Here is a 21,367-nt window from a genome sequence, read left to right as displayed (position 1 = left end):
ACCCTGGCTAATGCAAAAGCATTTGCCTCTACGAAGCTGCATGCTCCCGTAAGGCTATCGTACGTGTCGAGAGTTGGGCATGCGCGGACGAAGCTGAGAATAGAGATTGACGATGGTGAGCGCCTTAGAAGCACTTGACCCCACTGGATCACGCTCACGGACTGTGCGACGTTTGCATGCAGAGCACGGCTTCCACGCGTTGAGGCATGCTGCGCGGGCCGAGGGCCACATCATAGTAGACGTGGCTGTTATGGATACACCGTCGGAAGCTGGCCCTTCAAGGCCGGAGCAAACCGCCAATCAGCGTCAATCACCGATGGGCAAAGCTGCTGTCCCAAGCCCTGTCATTCGCGCAGCAGTCGGATCGCAAGCGGAAGGCAAACGTGGCTATCGCCTCTCGCGAGGAACTTCTGTCGCATTCTCACCAATCTCGCATTTGGATGGAATGCAGCGTGGTTCTTCGGCAGCACCTGCAGGATCACCGCCGTCGCAGAATGATGCTGGTGCAGTTAATCAGAATCCATCAATGCCCAATGGAATTCCGCAGCTAGTCAGTGGAGCGCTAGACGGTATACCTGCCGTATCGCATGCAGCTAAGCAGCCACCAGCTGCTTCTGCTGCCACTGACAATGCCTCTGTGAATGGCAACAGTGGCCGAGAAGCGCCCCAAGGAGCAAAAAAGCCCGGTGAAGCAGGAGCTCAGGGGGCCAGCGGCGCCTCTAGCAGCGATACTGGTGGCGACAGTGACTCTTCTAGCGATATTAGCAGTGCGGGAGATGCGACAGATGCTGCAGAGGCTAGCCAGCAAATTGCCGTTGCTTCAGCGAGACCGCAGGCGTCTACTTCGGCAGCAAGCGCATCCAACGCATCCAGCCGCGATGGAGCTCACCATTCGCAGCATGTGTCTGGGCAGCTCCCCAATGGCCACGTTGTTCCACCACAAGGACAGTCTGTCATAGCCCCTCGACGTGGTGTCGGGCGTCCCCCGAAGTCCGCGCCAGCGCAGCCGCAAGCTAGACCACCGCTGCAGGCGCTGTTTCACTCTCCTCCCCTTTCAGCCAGACCGCCGCACCCAGCATATCTTACGAGCTTCTCTCCGCCCGTTGCGGCTGGATCGCCGCCTGCACCGCAGGCGCGACCTTCTCAGCAAGTAGCTCGTTTACCCCCTCCAGCGCTGCGGCAGCCACCTTGGCTAGGCGCCCCTTCGCCACAAGCAAGCATGCGGCCGCCCTCGCATTCACCAGCACCACCGCCTGGGTCTAATACCCCGACTGGACGACCCGCTCAATCTACCAGCGCTGGAAGACCACCCCAAGCTGCTAGCGCTGGACGACCACCTCAAGCTGCTAGCGCCGGACGACCACCTCAATCTACCAGCGCTGGAAGACCACCCCAAGCTGCTAGCGCTGGACGACCACCTCAAGCTGCTAGTGCTGGAAGACCACCTCAAGCTGCTAGTGCTGGAAGACCACCTCAAGCTGCTAGCGCTGGAAGACCACCTCAATCTACCAGCGCTGGAAGACCACCTCAAGCTGCTAGCGCCGGACGACCACCTCGACCTGGCAGTGCTGGAGGTCCCTCTGTATCGCCTGCCATCCGACCTGTTCCACAGCCAAACGGGCACAGTGTCCAGAGCGAGCCCGCTGCCGCTTCAACTTCCGCTACAGCAAGCAAGACTGCGCAGAACGGCGCAGCGAAGCCTGCGGAGAGCGCGCCGCAAGGCATGAAGAAGGGAACACGGGCGCCCACACCCACAGCCGCCACAGCGCCAGGAACCGCGCAGACAGAGCAAGCCTCGATTGATACAGATGCCTCGAGTAACGGAGACGACTCGAGTGCCAGAGAACGATCAGCGTCTGAAGTTGCCTCGATGGCCAATGAGATTCTTCGCGCTCAGGCGTCGAAAGGAGCAGTAGATCGCAACGAACCTCGAGCAAATATCAATGGAAGTGCAGTTGCTGAGACTGCAACCGGTACAGGTCAGAACCCAAACGGCAGCAAACGGAAAGAGACCTCAGCTGTCAATGAGGAGCCTGCGGCACAGAGGGCAGCGCGCACATCTACCTCGGCATCTGAAGGAGATGCGAGCGAGGATACTCCCCAAAAGAGACAACGCAGGGCGAGCGCTAAGGCGCAGGCACTCTTGAAGGAGGGCTACACCTTGGCAGGTCTGGACGCGGCCAGCTTTTTTGGGCAGACTGAACAGGAAGCTCGGGTCTCGAGAGACGCTGCTAAAGGCGCTCAGGATGCTGCAAAGGAACATCAGCGCAAAGGTGGAACGAAAGGTCAGGCGTCCGAGAAAGCTATGCAGAGCATGTCTGGCGCAGACTCGACCAGTGCTGCGTCTAATGGCCGTGCGGACGAAGCGATAGAACATCGGTCCAGTACTGCAGCCAAATCGGCGGCCCCTCAGAAGGAAGCAGTCCCTGCCACTAAACAGCCACCCACTCTGTCAAAGACTACGGGAAAAGGTGCTCCGCGCTCGAGAGATGCACGATCTCCGGTCGATGCTCGGCGCAGCTCTGAGGTTGTCAGTGAGGCTGAATCCAACGGACAGCTACAAGACCGCCCTCGCAAGCCTGCCAATAGCGGTCGTCCACCGAACCCTGAAGGGCCGGGCGTATTGACCATAGATGGGAAGCAGCTCTGTGCGCTCTGCGCAGAGTCTAAGCCTCACGAAGCAGCAGTCTGCCCAACCATTCAGGGCGGACAGCCGAAAATCTTGGATCGCTTGGAAGCCTTGAAACCTTTCAACAAATTCAAGGGCGCACAAATGGCAGGGTCGTTCTTGAGAGGCTGGCTGGTAGAGCATGGATTTAAGGTGCCAACAAAGTTCAAGTCGTATGCGAAGCCGAAGCAAGCAGCTGCGGTGGGTAGTGGCGCGGACGACGAGTCGGATGAGGCGCGACATGATCACGAGACATCTCCGGGCCGTGAGCCAGCTCCCACCACTACCGCCCCGGCTCCATCGACTCAACGCAGCGCCGAGGACGAGGCGAACACGTCGACTAGAAATCCAAAGTCCAGCCGTGGTGTGAGGCGCAACAACACCAGAAAGCGCGGGAAAGCATCTGCCCCATCCTCGCAAGTCTCTGATGCGGGCTCAGAAGCGGCAAGCGGAGCGAAGGCCACGGCTGCCCAGGGAGTCGCCGAGCCAAAGAGCCCTGAGGTGTCCGCCCAACGAGACGAGACTTCAGCGCCAAGCCGCGATACAGCAGAAGGAGCGCGAGATAGGGATGTTGGTGCGCCACCAAGTACCGCACAGCCCACTGCTGATGGTCAATGCGCCTGGTGCGAGTCCACACGTGGAGAAGCTCCACAGTCGCCTGCCGACCGGATACCCACTGCTAGCACTAGCGCACAGACCTCCAAGCACATCCCAGAATCTACCCCTGCTGCGACGGAGAAGCAGGCATTTGCTTTACAGCGTACCAGTGATGCTGTCGCTCGCGCGAGGCAGGAAGTCGCCAAACTCAGACAACAGCAGCAGCAGACAAAGCAGCAAAACATGTCTCCCGAGGCTCTCGAAGCACGTGAAGCGGCCGCGAAGCGGGCTGAGATTGCTGTCAAGAAAGCCCAAACACGGAAAGCAAAGGCTCAGGAAGCCATCAAGTCTGATGCAGCTCGTGCAGACCCTGCCACTAGCGACAAGCAGAAACCGTCAGCAGATCTTCGCAACCATGATGAAGCTCGCTTGAAAAACGCGTCGGTGCAGGAACCAGCTTCTCGACAGCCTACCAGGACGGACAATGTCCAAGTCTCGAGCAATGCTCCGCCGGCTTCTTTCTCCGCTACCCAGCAGAGTCAGGATAGCCAATTTGATCAATTGGCGTCACAACAGACTGGTGCTGATCCGTCTCAGGCTCTCGACGCTCCTACTGCTGCTCGAACACCCTCCCCTACTCGTCAAGGTGGCTTCTCCTCCGACAATGTCTTCCAGAATGCTAGTATGGTTTCCCCCTCGAAGCACAAATACGGTCGGAAGGCACCCAACACAGGGTCCAGTGTCAGCCGAAAGGCCCAGAGCGATCACAATTCTTCCGATGAGGCAGAGACAAGTCCACTGCTGCAAGCCGTGCAGCCCTCTACCGGCGCTGGCTCACAGCCTGAAGAGGCTGAATTCCCTTCTGGAGACGAAGAGCCGGCTGCTTCCGCTGAAGTCACACCTCACGTCCAGCGCGAAAGCGAGCCTGCTTCACCTGGACGGCGCAATGGCAGTCTATTCCTGCAGACGCAGCAATCGCAATTGACTCAGGAAGATCAGTCGCAACCGAAGCGAGATATTCCCGCAGCAGCTGGAGGCGATTCTGACACCTCGGCTGACTCAGATCCCAATGACGCCGAGGATTCGGATTACATTGAAACCGACTCCGATGGCGACGAGGCAACCGTCAAGCTTCAGATAGGAGCCCAATCGCAGGACGATCCTATCATGTCTACTCCAGGTGGCCCCGCTACGCAGGATAGCCGGAGTCAGATTGACGGGATAGAGCCGGCTGACACTCAAGAGCTGCGTGATGCACGAGAATTGAGCGTGTCGGACGCTAGCCCTTCTGATACAGACTCGGACAGCTCGGATAGCTCTGACAGCTCGAGCGACACCGAGAGTGAATCGTCTGATAGCTCTTCGAGCTCTGGCTCCACTGAATCAGCATCAGGGAACGAAGCCACATCCCGAGGGGTTGCGTCCTCGCAGCCTTTACCTGCGAGGGAGAAACCTGTAAATCCTTTCACCCGCACGTCGATGAACGCTTCACAGCCCTCGACTCAGCCGACTGTCTCCAGGCCGCCTGCTGCTCCACAGCGTCTATCGGAGCTCACTCCAGCCGCCTTGCGCAAAGGCCTCGCATCATCGCAGCCGAACTCTCCAATGAGCTCATCCACTGCTCATCGCATCATGACTCAGGCCACCACAGCAAACGGCAAGACCAAGTCACCTTTGGAGTATGCTGAATCGTCGGGAAGCAGCGCGGAATCCGAGAAGGGAGATCAGAATGATGACAGCAGCAGCAGTAGCAGCAGCAGCAGCAGTAGTAGTAGCAGCGACGACAGTTCTGATTCGGAAGCCCCAAAGGCGCCAGCGAAGACTTCTGGCATTCCCACTTCAAAGCTGGCTGGTGCGAATGCGTCAAATCCCAAGAAGAAGAAGAAAGCACGGCGGTCCATCTTTGATATGAGCCAACGTTGAGCCCTGACAGTGTGTGGCCACGGGGTTGGTTGCCTACATGTGCTTCGATTTATAGCTCAAATTCCACGCGATGACTCTTCCATTGGCTCACCGTCACAGCGCGTTTGTAGTATCAACTTGCTCGTCACGATATTTGTAATTCAAGCGCATCATTCTTGATGTCGCATGTGCTCTCGATTCGTGTGTAGGACAAGTACAAATGTAGGAATGCGTGCTTGGAATCTCGATCTGCGATTGCTGGGATGTACTGAGAGTAGGAGGGACAATTGGGGAAATGGGCGGCACAGGTGACCCTGTTTATATGATCGTTTGGTGAGATGCGAGCAAGAAAGCACATGCACCACTGGTCACAAGAAGCGCCTGCAGCCAGACGAGCCGCAAAGACAGGGTATCGCGTCGGCTTCATCCCCTCCAGATTGGAATTTGTAGTCGTACGTGAGCTCTTGACCTGGCAGGATAGCGGTACGTGCATACAGCACGATCCGCTTCTCTCCATTGAGCGTGAGGATTTTCGCATTGCAGTTGGGCGTGCAGCAATGATTCATCAACCGAGCGATGTTGCCTTTGCGCGTGGCGTCGACGACCAGATCGTCGTCCACTCTGAATAGGTACGTGCTGAAATTGCCCGCTCGCTCATACGCCTTCTCGCGCTCGTCTGCCACCTGCTGTCGAATGACTTCTCCGACATACTCGATGACCATGTCACCGGCTGGAATGTGCTCCATCGCGTAGAGGCCCCAATCGTGAATCGGAGACTTGGCGAATTTGAGTTGCTTTTTGCGCGTACGCAATTGGTTGAACTTCAAGATGTCGGTGTCGGTAGCAGTGTCCTTCTTGTGCTGCTCGATACCTTGCACGAAGCGGCGAGAGTCTGCACGATTGTCGCGCGCGGATGCCAAGCCAACGGGTGCACTTGTATCAACGACCGCGCGATTTCTGTCCGGCTGATGTGCAGCCTTGTCCGCCTGAGGAATCTTGTAGAAGCCCTCTGTGCGGGCTGATCCAGAGATATGGGGCTCCTCGATGTTGTCATCTTCATCCATGTCGAATTCTGGTACCCCAGCAGGTGCAACAGATTCGCCTGCTGCCATGCGTTCCAACGCGAGCTTTGCATAGTACAGATCTTCTTCGTTGTCTGCAAACCCCAGTGTGAATGGATCAGGCGTAGGGCTGCGAGCTCGTAGGGCTTTGACCGTCTTGAGTTTCTTATTCGGGGCGATCTGCCGCTCGGCGACCTGGTCTGGAACAGCAAATACCTCTTCCACCACCACTTCTTCCACAACGGTCTCAGCGATCCTGGCCTTCTTGCTTTGCCTAGCCTTGACTTCTTGGACCGGCACTGCAAGCGGCGCATCACCAATTTGTTCAGAAGTGGCTTTAGCTGCGCCACTGAGATGCGAGACACTTGGCTGTACGTCTTCTACTTTCGGCGTTGCCGTGTCTGCCTTGGCATCCGCTGACAGCCTACTGCGTTTCACCTCGCGAGATTCCTCAGGATCGTGCAGCTGGCTTGCGACTTCTGCGTGCTGTCGCTTGTGATCTAGCTCGTTAGCACTGGACGGGGCAACTTTGCCAGCTGGTGTTGGGGGAACGCTTTCAACGCTGCCTTCCCGCGCGCTAGCTCGTCGCCTGACCTTCTTGGGCTCGGGTGACATTGGACGGACAGGCTTGATCGGCTCAAATCGCACGTCGGAGTCATCATCGCCAACCCAGCGTGACTGGGGGTCTTGGATTGGATCGGATCTGAGGTGAGACGCAAAGCCTAGCTCGCGCTTCCTGTTGTATCCAAAGCGGCCGGATGGGCCATCGAAGTGGTTGCTTCTTGGCGATGATGACGGCATCGAATCGAACGAGATATCACGCCCATGGGCCTTCTTGGAGCCCCAGAGAAGGACGTCGCTGACATCGGCAGCACGCGGCGCCCACGCGACCGGACGGCTTGGGGCGATGAAAGGCATTCGGATCTCTACTGAAATCTGCACGTTCAAACCCGGTAGTGTGGTACGATCTAGCACCATCTTGGCTCGACCTGCAGCGTCGCGATTCCCAAAGGCAACGTGCCACCCGCTCTCGTCCGCTAGTACTTCTTGGGGAACGAAGCCCGCAAATTGCTCTTTGACGAGTCGTGCGTTGCAGCCTTGAATGCGAGGCACAAATACGTACGGGTTTCCGATGGAAGCGAGCCGGTCTTGAATCGCTCGAGACGACATTGTCTCCTCTCGCTCTGCGCGTGGTGCGGTCGGAGCAGCCGGTGCGCCATCGTTGCCACTCCGGCCAAACCTGGACAAGCGACTTGCGCCTTTCGCGAGGCGCCCGCGCGTGGAACCGTAGTACACCGCAGCTGTCCGCGCTGCGCCATTCGCTGCGAACTCGTCCTCATCATCAGAGTCGGTGTCCATGTCGTCGTCGTCGCGGCCCGTCTCTGTAGGCGTAGGCGGGATCGTACGAGGGGTGTGGAGCACATCCAGTTGTGGAGAGCCCGACGCATGTGACGGAGTACCCGGCTTGACGACGGAGCCATTGACGTAAGGGGACGAGAGACCCCTTGCCCCCGTCTGGGACCGGGGTCCTGTAGGAACGTGCATTGGTCCAGAGCTTGAGCGTTGATGCTGCTGCTGCATGCGATCGCTTTTTGGGCCAGTCGGCGGGGCCATCGGCGAAGCTGTCTGTGCTGTTGCACTCAAGGCTCCATTGCTCGCAGCGAGTGCCTTCCCCGATGAAATTTGAGCACCAGTACTTGCAGCTGCTGGCTGCTTTGGCTTTGGCAGATATCGCTTTCCAAGCTCTGTGCGATATGCCGTGACGTACTTGGTTCTCTCTCCATCGAGCACCACCGCTAAGGTATCCTGCATCAATTTCTGTCCATTGCTACGTTGCAAGGCTTCCCGCGCAACCTCGCTACCCCTTTGCTGCTTGCCGGTGCTCCGCAGGAGCGTTTGCGTAGGAGACGAGGCACCTTCGTCGTCAAAGTCATGGGCGTATTTGACCCAGTACATTCCCAAGCTCTGCCCATTTCGCGGGTCAAGCTTGAGCTCTGATGTCTCGATTCGTCCAAAGGCTCTGAAGTAGCGGTCTAGAGCAGACTGAGTCGTTAGAGGGGACATACCGCTCACGAAGAGTGCTCTTGCTGGAGGCGCTGGACGTTTCCCGACAGAATTAGCATCCCACTGCGGGCAGAGCAGACTTTGTCAGCTACTATCCCCCGAGTGTCTGCTTGGCTCGCATCAGACTGCACCGCGACGAGACTGCCTCATTTGGCGGTTCAGCTGATGCGTCCATGCATTCAGCCCTCACACTCCAGCGAGCGCTCAACAGTCCTAGCTCCACAGGGGGACTGTCCATGCTTTCGGGCCTTACGCTCCGACTCACCTCCCATGTAGTGTGGCGCACAAAGCTCCGAGCCAGACCACGGCCACCTCGGGGCGGCGGTGCTCTGTACCGCGGATCCACACTCGGCTTGGCCTGATCCAGCTCCTCTTCGTACCTCCTCAAGATCTGATCTCCCTTCGACTTGCTCTTGTCCAATGCAGGATCGTATATGCAGCGAAAGCCGCGCAGATCTTTGGCAGAAGTCGTTGAGCCTGATTCTGCACGCTCACGCAGGAGCTCTGTCGGAACAGGGACATGCCCAAAAGAAAGCTGCGGAGGCGGAGGTGGAAGGCTTGGGCTTTTGGGAGGTTCAGGGTCGCTCGGCTCGATAGGTGGAGGTGGGGGCGGAGACGCCGGCGGAGGCGCTGGGCTTTGGGATGTGCCATTAAGAGCTGATTCGCTCGCAACGGGTGTGGCTGTGCTGCCTGTACTAGCAAGACGACTTTCGGCAGTCATTGGCCGATCCGAGTTGGAGCGTGGTGGTGGAGCAAGATCTCTTGATGCTTGTCTCATCGCCGCAGGCCCGGTAGGTGGTCGCCAAGCTTTTGGGCCTAGCGGAATAGAAGGAGTTTGTTCGGAGGTCTTGGTGCTCGGCTCGGGAGCAGAAGGTTCCGAGTATGCCGCAGAACTTCTTTTGAGCATGTTGCTCGCTACTGGCCGAAAGCCTCGAGGAGTGCCGGCAGAGCCTGCGATAGCCCCGTTTGTAGGGCTACTCTGTACCTGCGTGCCGGACCCACTTGGCTGAGAGGTGTACCGCTCATGCAGGGCATCGATTTCTGTAGACTGTGGGGCCCTTCGCTCCACTCCGCGAGCTGCGCTACTGCCAAGGCCAGTCTTCACAGCCACTGCGTTCCCCGAGCTCTTTGGCTCCTTTGGCTCGTCCTTATTGCTGCGGGTATTCCCTCTTTCAAAAGTGGTCTCGGCTCGGAGCAGAGGTCGTATACATGACTCTAGTGGAGCGCCATCAGGACTTCTTTGTTGGGCGTTTTCGCAGGGGGACTCTTCTCTTTGCCTGTGTATGCCCGATGTCTTGTCATTTGCTTCGCGGGTATCAAGCGAGGAGCGAGCCCTCACTTCTACAGGCTCGCGAGACTCATGTTCAGACAAGCGCGTGTGGTGCGAACTTGGTCGGCTATCGCTGCTGTATCCCTGAGCGTTGGACTCAGCAGGATACCGGGAGCCTTCGAGCTTTGCTCGTGACTGCCGCATGCTGTTGGAGGGATGTGCTCGCCCTGTAACTCGATCGGCGTCGCTTGGCGAGGGTGAAGACGCTCGCTCTCGACTGCGTGAGCGATGGCGATGATGGCTGCTCCTGCCAGACGAATGTCGTGCTCGATCATCAAATGGGCTGCGAGGTCGCGCATCTCTGGAAAGATCTCTGGATATCCTTCTGTCACGATGTGATCGTTCCGCCCCAGCTCTTTCGTCGTGACGGCTCAGCCTGGACTCGTCGCGACTTCGCCCGCCATTCACTCTTTCTCTTGAAAGGTCGCGCTGGCGACGATGATATGACCTATCTAGGGGAGAATGTGCGCGGCGCCTGCCATTCGGTCGACGGCCGCCTTGATCATCGGCAGAATTGTCAGTGATAGCGCCATCCTCGGGACTGTCTGCAGCAGAGCGTCGCAGGCGGCTGGGTCCCGCTTCAGTGGAGCGTGGCTCTGGACGGGATGATCTGCTGCCAGCCCTGTCTACAGGAGCGGGGCCATCAAAAGCGTTTCGCCAAGCTGCATCACGACCATCGTCCTCACGATGTCTGGATCGGGATGCGTCGCTATGTTCGAGCCTTGAAGCAAGGGATGCTGTGCTCTTGTGCCGCTCACTTCGCGCGCGATCGCGCGAAGACGGCTCTTCTCTGCTTCGCCGGCTGTATGTGCTCGTGCTTGCCAAGCCTCGATCAGGCCATCCGGCCATGACGAGCAGCCCTTACCGATGCGCAGCTCCTTCCAGTGGTAGACTAGCGTAGCAAGCTGCAGTATCAGGAGCGAGGTTCAGCTTCAAAGTCGGGCGGAGACAGGGCAATGGGGCGAATGCGCACGCACCCATGCAAAAGGTTTTGCTTCTCTCTGCTCCGAGAAGACCGATATCAGTACCTCTAACAATCACAACGAAGCGGATGGACAGCTTCCATAAAGAGAGTCTGCTGGTGGCTTTTGATTGGGCACCGCGAGCTGCGCACAGTGCGTTGCCGGGCAGAGGGTGGTACAGATTGTCCTGAAAGGTGCGCACTGGGGCACAGGACTTGTCGCTGCACGAGAAGCCCTTTGGCTGAGACGCTGACGGGATGAGCGAGGGGAAGACAAGCCCGAAAAGCCTCAGCGGGAGGCTCGTTGAATGATTGGCGAATGCAATGAGAGGCAGTAGGAGACTATAACGGCAAGAAGTTTGAGACGAAGAGCGTAGCAAAGAGTTACGTCCCTCGTTAAGCTCAAAGACCCTCGACTGCAGCAGCCAGCACCAGTCAACTCAAAAGTCATCAGCGAGCGGTCGCGGACGCGGGCAAAGGCGCAAGCGCTGCAAGCTCTCTCGATCGGCGAAGTCTACATGTATAGCTGCAGCAGGCAGCGCGAGCTGAAATAGAAAGTCTTTGTAAAATTCAAGATTTCAGGAATCGCGATTACAAAGTAGGTCAACTCGTTTAATTGCCTCCTTTGGATGACTTCCCACAAACGACGCGTATAGCTCCGCGCGCCGCGTCGCGAAGGGTTCCGCCGACGAGCGCGTGTGCGAAAGCGAGCCGCCGCCGCCGTTTCGCACGCCGGTCCGGCTCGTCACGCGCGAGGACGGTGAGTCACAACAGTCGTGAGTGCTCTGCTGATATGTAGAGGGACGCGGCGCTTGGCGAAGCGTCAATTACGAATGAACTTGCGACAACGATGACGGGAGGAGGTTACTTCGAGCGCCAAATTCCTATCGGATCACATCCATACCAGACATAACGATGCCGTTGGTCCCAAGACATCTTACGGAACGTAACCTCGAGCTGAATGTGAGATGCTAGCAACAAGCATTAGATCTCACCACGACGCCTTGGGTAGAGAGGAGGGCATCCAGAGGGGCAAATCGCAACTGACATCGAAGCGGACACGACCGCCCATGCACGTCCGTCGTCTTATCCTTGCTCACGAAGTGAAGGACCTGCCCGACTTGCAGGGACGCGGGGTATACTCCTCCTCCTCAGAGCTGGACATGCGATTCGGAGCCCTGAGCAGCGTCGACCGTTTGCGACACCCAGAGGTAGCCTCGCTGAGCACTCGATTATCAGACGAGGCGCCTTGCCGGCTTCTAGGCAGTCAGCGAGCGAAAAAACGCGCCAAGCTCGGCCTCTACCTCGGACTCCCCTTGGACACACGCCGGAGCTGGTCGCGCGGGGTATAGGCACGTTCGAGTCGCCCGTGAGGTCCCATTGCCGCGCGGACTAGGAACACGTTTTCCATGCTCGACTTCACATTCGGATCGTGTATTGCCTTCCTCCAGACCAGAAGCATACTTGAGCGGCGATCCACATACCTGAGGTGGAAATGTGAAGGACACGCGCAAGTTGCGCGCGGAACGCGTCTGGGATGACGTTCTGGAGAGGGCGTGATCCTGGACGCTTTCTACTTGCGAGAGGGTTCCCGGCGCACTGACAATGGGCGACAGAGAAGTGGCGTCTGTAGCATAGGCGTTGCTCAAGGAGCAGCTTTGACTCCTCTGCTCTGTCCAAAGACGTTTGTCTCGCAGTCGAACGATCGCTCTGGGCGGAGCATCGGGCGTGAAGGGCTGCTCTGTGCCATTGGAACTAGAGGCTGTCCTATCTTTGACTCCCAAATCTGCGATGCTTCTTTCCGAGCCTTTATCAGCTGCTCTGGCAGATGGCGAAGTTGAACGTCGTAGAATGCGGACAGCCATACAGACAGCCAAGGTAAGGCAAGCTACCGAGGCCCAGACGAGCGATAGTAGAGCTTTGGCAGTGGCTCGATCCGGCTCGCTAGCTGTCCTGACTCCCATTGTTTCGACAGTCCACTGTTCTGGCAACTTTTGCGCTGTGGCTTCGACGGCATGCTGCAAGTCTTCTATGGTAGCGCGAGTGAGCAGCGTAGCTGAAATCGATCGGATGGAAAAGACGACGAAAATGCGCACGCTGGTCCACTTGGTCACCAGAGTCGACCTTTCAGAGGAAGTGGAATGGTGCATGGGTCCTCCATCACCGACAGACTCGCTCAGAGAAGCACCTATACGGCCAAGGGGGTGCGAGTATAGGGCTCGCCTTCTGGCTCGTCGAAGTCGACTGCGCAAGGGTAGCAGCAACTCAATGGCCGTCAAGCAGCCGAGACACCCCGAAAAGATTTCCAAAAGGATGAAGAGCCAGGTGAAATGATCCGAGATGGCAGTGACGAGTAGCATTGAGGCGAAGCTTGAGATCGCGCCCGCAAGGATGGCCACGCAGTAGGTCGCTCTTGCGTCCACAACCATCCTCACCACAAGTACTCCATGGGCGGCAAGCCAAGCATGCGGGACGTGGTTGCAGTCGTACGCGAAGAAATCTCTGATGAATGCGTGTCCGGAACGAGCTGATCTGGACGATCAAGAGCGGATGTGAAGGATCGGTGAGTGCGAAGCGGAGCAGTGCTGCTCGATGAAGCACAATGGATGTGAGATGATGGATGCACTACTGGATGATTGCCGGTGCACGCTGACAAGGCGATCGAGCGGCAAACTTCGGCTTCACGATCAGCCCACAAGACACGAGCTACCTGGAGTCGAGTTTCAATGCAAAATTGAAGTTGGTTGATTCAGCACGCAACCTTGACTCTGACAACGCGTGACGAGAGGGCGGTGTTTAGGAGTTCACAACGCGTCGAGCAAAGACGGTGCTCAATTCGACAGCGCGTGCTCGGTCGGACTTCGCTCTCGAGAAGCAGAGAGAGAGATGGATGTGAGAGGGTCCTCAAGAATGATTGGATGGGTCGAGCTTTCCTTTCAACACTTTTGCGCCTTTGTGCTCACGACGTCCCAAAGCCATGTTTGCGGTTCTGACCGTGCATGACTGCAGAATGACTGCAAAGATCCGTGAGCGATGGATGCGCAACTCACATCTGAATTATGTGTCGATGCCTTGTGTACCTCACCCCGCAGCTGATCAGGGCTCCATTATACAAGCCCATGTATGCGCGCCTGTTAATTGTGATGAGCACGGGCAGGAGGAACGAGTTCACGACCGACGCCTCTCACCGTCGAGTGGGCGCTTGCGTGATCTGCGCTCATGAGCAGTCACAAATTGACCTCGGTCACGCATGGCCTGCCCTTGGACAACGGACCCGTGTACATGCACAATCGAAGGTGGGTCAGTTGTCGTGCGTATAGTCACAGCCACAACAATTACGACCCTGCGTGCCATCGCGATGGACATGGAAAGAAGCAAGAGAAACAGATGATGAAAGCAAATCAGATGATGCGCCGCCCACTTCGATCCGTGGCTTGTCAGACTTGCGCGCGGGGTTTAGATCAAGCTATAGCTCAGACCTGTGCACTCGCACAGCTCACCATCGATCCCTGCATAGGCTTACATCACGAAAATCACATACGCGATGGTCAATACCAGACATTCATAGAGGGGCAAATCTTGCCGCCCTAGAATGCTGTGCCGTACTTGATGCAGATAGCATTGAACTCGATCTACAGAAGTCAGTCAAGGGTGCACGAGTGGGCCAAGCGAAACTGACTCGTTGCAAAGGCCAAGATCTGCTGCAAGCCATGCGCACGCACTGTTCGTGTCAGCACCCACGTGAGAAGAGGTCGAGCGTCTGCTTTGTTTCAGCTGCGAAGGCGTCAAAGGCGAGACGTCGTAGTCACAAGTCGAAGCAGCCTCGATGAGGGATGCCACCACCCAGCGAGCTGACGCGACGCAGGTGAAGAGAAGTGCAAATCTCGATTTGTTTTGGGTTAGGCGGTTGCATAACGGTACAGGAGTACAGGCCGAAGATTGTGAAGTTCGGATGGATTGGTGCGTGGCGGCTAGGCTCGAGTCGAGATTTGATGATGCGTGTGGCTGCTTGGAAACAAGAGCAGGTCGCGAAGTCACGAGTGAAGCGCAAGAAGGTAAGAGGGCCGCTTACGACAGCCAAGGGAGCGTCCTGAAGCCTGTCAAGCATCCAGCAACCACTCGAGCTCTGTAGATGAGCAAGTCCCTGCCCTCAACGTCTCTCCAGACCTTCGGCTTAGTCTCGTCTGACTCGCAACGCTCTCCCGCTCCATGCGCGAAGCGCACTTAATCCAGCTTTTCCACCTCAGGCTCCTCCTTCGCATCGCCCTTCTCAGCCTCATCGAAGTTCTCAACCTGCGAAGTCGTAGAGTGCGCGGGGATGAGAAGGGCTTGAAGCATCGTAATTGCAAGTGCACGAACTCACCACATCGGGCACTTCATCGTCGTCCTTGCCTCCCGCGGCAAAGTTCTGTTGCTGCGCTGCATTCATGGCTTGGTAGCTCTCCGCGAGCTTTCGCAAGCTGTTCAGACTGTCGGGTCCGAGCTGGTTCAGAATTCCTGGCACGAGGTCTGTGAGCTCTTTGTCGGCACCTTCGCCGTACACGCAGTAAGTGTTTGAGGCGCCAACACCGTGGACTGCAAGTGCAAAAGGGGAATCAAGTCAGACGTGTTTCGGGTGTGCTCGAACGCGGAATGCGTTTGATGTAGGCCAGATCATGCAGCTACCCAAACGTCTCGTAGCCTCCAATGTCAACACAAAGACATCACTCCCCTCTCCTGGCTGCAAAAGGGCTGATGATCTTCCACGCATCGCGCGCACTCAGCAGAGACGCTTGAGCCGACTAGTGCGAGCCCATATCGCACTTGCCCATCCACCTGCGCTGAATTCGCAAAAGTATTACGCGGGCGACGAGGCACGTCCTGACTGTCTTTGGCTTTCAGCCCACCCTCAGCGTCCTCTCGCTTCCAAGTGTGGACTACTCCCTGCGAATTTGGCCCTCCCTTCATGATCCGTATCTGCTCCGACGCCATGATCCGCTCCTGTAAATTCCCCTCGCCCGCTAGCTTCGTGTCCAAACTCACCCTTGGGTGCTCGGAAGTGCAGAACGTTGCCGTCCTCCTTGAACATGTTGACCTCTTCGATGCCACTCAGAGGCTGAACATTGAGCTTCTTGAGAGCTGCTGACAGCTTCTTGTCACCCTCGACGTTGCCAGGTCCTTTGTTAGGCTTCTTGACAACCTTGCGGCGAGGTGTGCCCTTTCCGCCTACTCGTCGCAAGCCCAAGCCGCCGCAAAAGAGTAACAGTCGATTCGAAGCCAACAGCAGGATGATCGAGGACGCAAGCAAGTGGATAAGAGGTGATTACGTAAAATCAGTACAGCTCCGTTCGGCTTGTATGAGGTCACATCCGCTTAGTCGAGCAGCGAGCTGCGAAAACATAACCCTACGCACCTTGACGGCTAGCAGCCTGAAGCTTGGCAAGCTTTTCCTGATCAATGACCATATTTGCAGAGCCTCTTTGACAAGCGTCGTTTGATAGTCGAGAAGCTGTAGAGGTCGAATGCGGATGAGCAGGGCAGGTCGCAGCTGTTTGATTAACTGGATGAGAGCATACATTCAGATTCGGGTCGACCCGATATGTAACTGTCAATCGTCTGATGAGCGTTAGTCGCGCACGAAGCTTCTGCAGATGCCCGCGTCCGCCGCCCCCACGGCAGCCAGCTGCAAGCCAGCAGGCAGCGAGCGCTTCAACGAAGCGGAGCCTATAGCGAAGCGGTGTGTTGCGACTGCCGCGTGACAATCACGAATTGAATAGGCGTAGCCGGTGCCAGCTTCGGCCGAAGGTCACAAGAGGTCCACGCACGTGACCACAAGGGTGGCAGGGTGTACAAGCTGGCTTCTGACGCTCCATGCTCCGCAGCTCCACTCATGACTACCATTGAATCGAACTGAAGACTGTCCGTCCGGATGCAACTTTCGCTCCTCGCCACAACGGTCACCGATCTCCCAGTGACAGGTATCCGGCTCACTGTGGCTCGGGTATTGAAGGCTGAATCATGCTACTCATTGGGTCCTCGAATGATGTCGAGGCCGACCTTGGCCGGATTGATTTCCGTCACAATTAGCTGCGTGACAGCTTAAGTATTCACGATTGCCCAATCAGCAGCTTGATCAAAACTTCACTCTCCACTCTCATTTGAGGCACCCGCGTGCAGTACATTGAGCGGAGACAGACGGCAGCAAGTTGAGAGCTTCGTAGAGCGATAGACGCGCCATTTGTCATCGATTGGAGACGCGTCGTCGAATGTTAAGTGCGAAGCACAACCGTTTGTGAGGTCCGGGTTCGCTATGTTTGTGTGTGGCGATGAAGCACCATTTTCAAGGCGCATTTCGGCTCAAACGTGAAGTGAATCCTGATGAGATTTGAGACGAGGATTGCCGACCTCGAGATTGCCGCCGCGGTCCACCCAAGATGCGAGCCAGGGCAGCCGAATCACGTGTATTTCCGTAGACTCAGCAAGCCTGTTCTGCTTAATTGCAACAACAACAGCTAGGCAGATCTCGAGCTTTTCTGGGTGTGGACATTAGGGTTTTGCTTTTCGATCTCATGGGACACGATTGACGCCCCTCGTCCCTGTTCACTCCCGCTATAGTTCCAACCTCGATCCTGCATCACAAACCTGCCTGGTGAGATGTTCTCAGGCACCCGAAGCTATAGATCCAGGCCTCGTCAAGGGCATCCGCGAGTGATTTTTGATTCGTGATTGCTTGCTTGCTTGCTTGCCTTTCTCTCGTCGGGCTTTGACGTACGTGCGAGAGTGAAATTTTTCGCTGCGAAGACGGGGATGGATATTCGTGATTGGTTGCTCTGCTATGGTGCTGCATGGGAGTTCCTCGATCACAACTCCACCTCGTTCGCGCCTGCACGCGTGCTGCCGGGCTCGATGCAGGAGGTGCATGATGGGTGGACCCATGGCCAAAGGCAAAGTGACTGCTCGAACGCCGCAAACGCGAGCGCCGATCTCCAGGTGCGCCCGTGCGAGGGCGGGCGATGCAGCAAACTCGCGGCAAAGACTGACGCAGCGCCTTTCCATCCGAGGCCGTCTTCGCTGCCATTGCTCTTCTCAAGCGCCTCATCATCATCGGGTGACTTATACCCTGCAGCACGCTCGGTATAGGTGAGCATGGGCTCTGCCGCTGCTGCTGCTGTTGTTGTTGAGGGAAGCCATGCGGCGCCAGTCAGCCCCCGGCAACGCGCGTATCAACCAAGCAGCATGCACCTTCCGCCCAGTGGACCCCGTGCACGAAGGGCCGCTTTGCTCTCTGCCTAGCTGCTGCTTTGACAGACGAGCGAAGACGATTCGCTTCGATCGACCCGTGTTCGCGGCGAGCTTGCCCAAAACTAGTCGTGAATGCGCTCCCCGGCTTGTTCTCCACCATCATTCGGATCAAAGAGAGATCGCACCTTCCTTCTGATCCGTCACACTTCTCACACCTGAAACGCTGCCCAAGATGACTTTCACTCCTCTGCCCACTGATGAGAAGGCTATTGCCACGATCCGTGCGTATCGCTTATCTTCATCGATGTTCCTCGCTGCCAGTCCTCAGCCAGATTGCTCAGCTCACATGTGCCGCACCGCCAATTCTGCGCTATATCAGGCACTCTCGCTGCGGACATCGTGTTCAAGTCCAACTCTGGTCACCCTGGTATGCCCATGGGTATGGTGAGTTGGCATGAGCTCGCTCAGAAGATCTCCTAGAAAGGCTAGCTGACGCAGCTTCTTGCGCTCCTTAGGCTCCAATTGCCCACTTGCTCTTCTCTCGGTAAGTGTCGTTGTGGCGGAATCTTCGCAAGCTCACGCTTGCGCATGCTCGGGCAGAGTACCCGGGATCGACTGGGCGGAGTCGTTTGCACCCTCGGCTCGCTGGCCGAACACGAAAGGCTGTTTCTGTAGCTGACTTCCTTCCCTGTGCATGCGCTTGTGTCATGCAGCTTCTTCACAGCAAGCGGCAAGGATCCCAAGTGGGTGAGTTGTCGAGGCTTTGTGTGAATGTCAGCAGTCCGATGCTCACTTCATCTCTTGCCTCCTCACTTAAAGATCAACCGCGACAGGTGAGCACTTTAAGGCGAAACATCGCTGCTTTTGTGATGAGATAGAACTCAAAATGCTTACGTGAGCCTGATTATCGATGCAGATTCGTTCTGAGCAATGGTCACGGATGCGCTCTTCAGTACATCATGCTGCACCTTCTCGGTTACAACATCTCTCTTGATGACCTCAAGAGTTTCAGGTGCGTATTGTAAAAAAGCTGGTCACATCCTTTCAGGCACAAATCTGACACAAGTTTCTTGCCTTTGCATCCAGACAACTCGACTCCAAGTGCCCAGGTCACCCCGAGACCAATCACGGCGTCGACGGCATCGAGGTCACAACCGGCCCTCTTGGTCAAGGTGAGTCCCAGCGATTACTGACACATGCAGTGGCGCGAACTTCAAGCTTATCAGCAGCTTGATTTCCATTCTAAAGGTTTCTCAAACGCTGTTGGTCTGGCCATTGCACAAGCAAATGCAGCTGCGACCTTCAACAAGGATGGCGCAGAGCTATTCACCAACAAGACTTACACCTTCCTCGGTGATGGTTGCCTCATGGAGGGTATCGCAAGCGAGGCCGCGTCCCTCGCTGGCCACTTGAAGCTTGGAAACATGATTTGCATTTACGATGACAACCACATCTCCATCGATGGTGACACTGCTTGCTCGTTCACCGAAGATGTCGAGCAGCGCTTCTTGGCCTACGACTGGCACGTTCTAGCTGGTAAGTGGGAACCCCCTGAGCGGCGGTGAGCCCTTCGCATGACCATACTCACCCTACATTCCGCGGTTTTTCCCAGTCAACGATGGTGACAAGGACCTTGCTGCCATGTATGCGGCAATCGAGGAGGCCCACAAGGTCACTGACAAGCCCACGCTCATTCGTTTGAAGACCACCATCGGTTTCGGCTCTAAGATCCAGGGTGGCGCTGGCACGCACGGAGCTCCTCTGAAGGCCGATGACATCGAGCAGGTCAAGACCAAGTTCGGCTTTGACCCCAAGCAAAACTTTGTCGTTCCCGACGAGGTTGTTAAGGCATACGGCGAGGTGCAGCAGCGCGGATCCAAGGCGATCGAGGCCTGGAACAAGGTCTACGCAGATTACGGCAAGAAGCACTCGGCCGAGCACGCTGAGCTTCAGCGCCGTATCGAGGGCAAGCTTCCTCAGGGATGGGAGAGCGCTCTGCCGACGTTCAAGCCCACCGACTCCGCTGTCGCCTCGCGCAAGCTCTCAGAGGGTGTCCTCGCCAAGCTTGCTGTGGCCCTGCCCGAATTGCTTGGTGGTTCCGCCGATTTGACTGGCTCAAACTTGACTCGTTGGGGCGACGCAGTCGACTTCCAGCACCCATCGACCCGTCTTGGCGACTACTCTGGACGCTACATCCGTTACGGTGTCCGTGAGCACGCCATGGGTGCTATCATGAACGGCCTCAACGCCTACGGCCTGCACATTCCTACCTCCGGAACTTTCCTCAACTTCGTCTCTTACGCTGTCGGTGCTGTTCGCCTGTCTGCCCTCTCTAAGCACCAGGTCATCTGGGTCGCCACCCACGACTCTATTGGTCTTGGTGAGGACGGTCCTACTCACCAGCCTATCGAGACTGCTGGCGCACTGCGTGCTATTCCCAACCTGAACTTCTGGCGCCCTGCTGATGGAAACGAGGTCAGCGCCGCCTACAAGGTCGCCATCGAGAGCAGGAACACTCCTTCCGTCCTTGCGCTCTCTCGTCAGAACTTGCCCCAGCTCGAAGGATCCAGCATCGAGAAGGCAAGCAAGGGTGGTTACGTTGTCAAGGAGGCTCCCGGTGGCAAGGCTGACATCATTCTCGTCGCCACTGGAAGTGAAGTCGCTATCTCGGTCGACGCGGCATCCGCTCTCAAGGAGAACGGCATCAACGCTCGTGTCGTGTCTTTGCCCTCTTGGCACACCTTTGAGCAACAGCCTTACGAGTACCGCCTCAGCGTTCTGCCCAGCGGCCAGCCCATCCTTTCCGTCGAGGTGTACAGCCGCGTTGGATGGCAAGCTTACTCTCACGTTCAACACTCCATCGACCGCTTCGGTGCCAGTGCACCCGCTGGCGCCTTGTACAAGAAGTTCGGCTTCACCCCTGAGGTCATTGCGGAGAAGTCGCAGAAGATCATTGCGCACTACAAGGCTCAGAACATCAAGGCCGTCTCTCCCATCGAACTTCACGCCGCCTTTGCGTCCGAGTAGGTTTGATCTTAGCGCGCACTCTGAAGTTCTCCATCATGTCATTACCGAAACGAATACGTCTCCGCTTTTAGAAATTGATCGGTTGGTCTAGCTTTGCGTGATGTGCCCGAGCGTTGCCGGTCGCGTGGAATTGGCAGACACCGCAGATCTCGGAGAATGTCGAAAGTACCCGCCTTCCACGCTGTGCGCGTGCTCATGTCCTCGCTTGGGCGTCGGGCCGAAAGGGAGCGGCGCAGACCCATAACGGACGATGCTCGTATACTTGTGCTTCAGGATCGGCTAGAGGGATGGACCCGTCCTCCAATCTGATGCTCTCCTCTTCCGATCTCCATTCTCTTTTGCATCGGCAGCAGCAGTAGGCAGCACCAATCGTTCGTGAGGTCAATCGCGCACGCACAGGGCGCTTGCATAGACAGCAACACCGTGCTCACTTCGGTATCGAGGTAAGCGTTGCGATTTGGTAAAGGACTTCACGTTCAAGTTTAGGTCCACCAATCAAGCTTTTCCTACTCGCATTCGGACAACAATGCTCGTCC

General features: G+C 56.9%; 4 protein-coding genes across 4 annotated transcripts; 1 reads left to right on the top strand and 3 right to left on the bottom strand.

The window, feature by feature from the left end:
- Window positions 1–5,535: 5,535 nt before the first annotated feature.
- IE81DRAFT_340627 (hypothetical protein) lies at window positions 5,536–10,945 on the bottom strand (the record flags this gene model as incomplete). The annotated part of the gene is made up of 4 exons (XM_025515618.1): window positions 10,600–10,945; window positions 8,558–10,527; window positions 8,295–8,355; window positions 5,536–8,261 (listed from the first exon to the last, which is right to left on the bottom strand). Exons 2-4 carry the CDS (start codon window positions 10,469–10,471, stop codon window positions 5,536–5,538), a joined length of 4,701 nt encoding a protein of 1,566 aa, XP_025370742.1. The 5' UTR covers window positions 10,472–10,527; window positions 10,600–10,945.
- A 484-nt stretch (window positions 10,946–11,429) lies between these two features.
- Window positions 11,430–13,480, bottom strand: IE81DRAFT_322235 (hypothetical protein). Its single transcript, XM_025513568.1, has one exon. It carries the CDS (start codon window positions 13,010–13,012, stop codon window positions 11,843–11,845), a length of 1,170 nt encoding a protein of 389 aa, XP_025370741.1. The 5' UTR covers window positions 13,013–13,480; the 3' UTR covers window positions 11,430–11,842.
- A 1,327-nt stretch (window positions 13,481–14,807) lies between these two features.
- IE81DRAFT_346391 (NAC-domain-containing protein) lies at window positions 14,808–16,027 on the bottom strand (the record flags this gene model as incomplete). Its single annotated transcript, XM_025516039.1, has 4 exons — window positions 14,808–14,876; window positions 14,947–15,158; window positions 15,606–15,788; window positions 15,976–16,027. The coding sequence occupies 4 exons, from the start codon at window positions 16,025–16,027 to the stop codon at window positions 14,808–14,810; spliced, it is 516 nt and encodes a 171-aa protein (XP_025370740.1).
- A 1,727-nt stretch (window positions 16,028–17,754) lies between these two features.
- IE81DRAFT_322231 (transketolase) lies at window positions 17,755–20,921 on the top strand. The gene is made up of 9 exons (XM_025513567.1): window positions 17,755–18,085; window positions 18,184–18,248; window positions 18,320–18,348; window positions 18,518–18,551; window positions 18,624–18,637; window positions 18,721–18,816; window positions 18,891–18,976; window positions 19,053–19,340; window positions 19,417–20,921. Exons 1-9 carry the CDS (start codon window positions 18,037–18,039, stop codon window positions 20,829–20,831), a joined length of 2,076 nt encoding a protein of 691 aa, XP_025370739.1. The 5' UTR covers window positions 17,755–18,036; the 3' UTR covers window positions 20,832–20,921.
- Window positions 20,922–21,367: the final 446 nt, after the last annotated feature.

The sequence above is a fragment of the Ceraceosorus guamensis genome, assembly GCF_003144195.1.
Source record: "Ceraceosorus guamensis strain MCA 4658 unplaced genomic scaffold IE81scaffold_18, whole genome shotgun sequence".
In the NCBI taxonomy this organism is placed as follows: domain Eukaryota; kingdom Fungi; phylum Basidiomycota; class Exobasidiomycetes; order Ceraceosorales; family Ceraceosoraceae; genus Ceraceosorus; species Ceraceosorus guamensis.
The sequence above is the reverse complement of the archived record's forward strand: the minus strand, read 5'-3'. Positions and strand labels throughout refer to the sequence as shown.

Coding starts and splice junctions, on each gene's coding strand:
- IE81DRAFT_322231 (XM_025513567.1), top strand. CDS start 18,037: ATGACTTTCACTCCTCTGCCCACTGATGAGAAGGCTATTGCCACGATC. Junction 18,086..18,183: donor GAAGGCTATTGCCACGATCC/GTGCGTATCGCT, acceptor GCGCTATATCAG/GCACTCTCGCTGCGGACATC. Junction 18,817..18,890: donor GATGACCTCAAGAGTTTCAG/GTGCGTATTGTA, acceptor CTTTGCATCCAG/ACAACTCGACTCCAAGTGCC.
- IE81DRAFT_322235 (XM_025513568.1), bottom strand. CDS start 13,012: ATGGTTGTGGACGCAAGAGCGACCTACTGCGTGGCCATCCTTGCGGGC.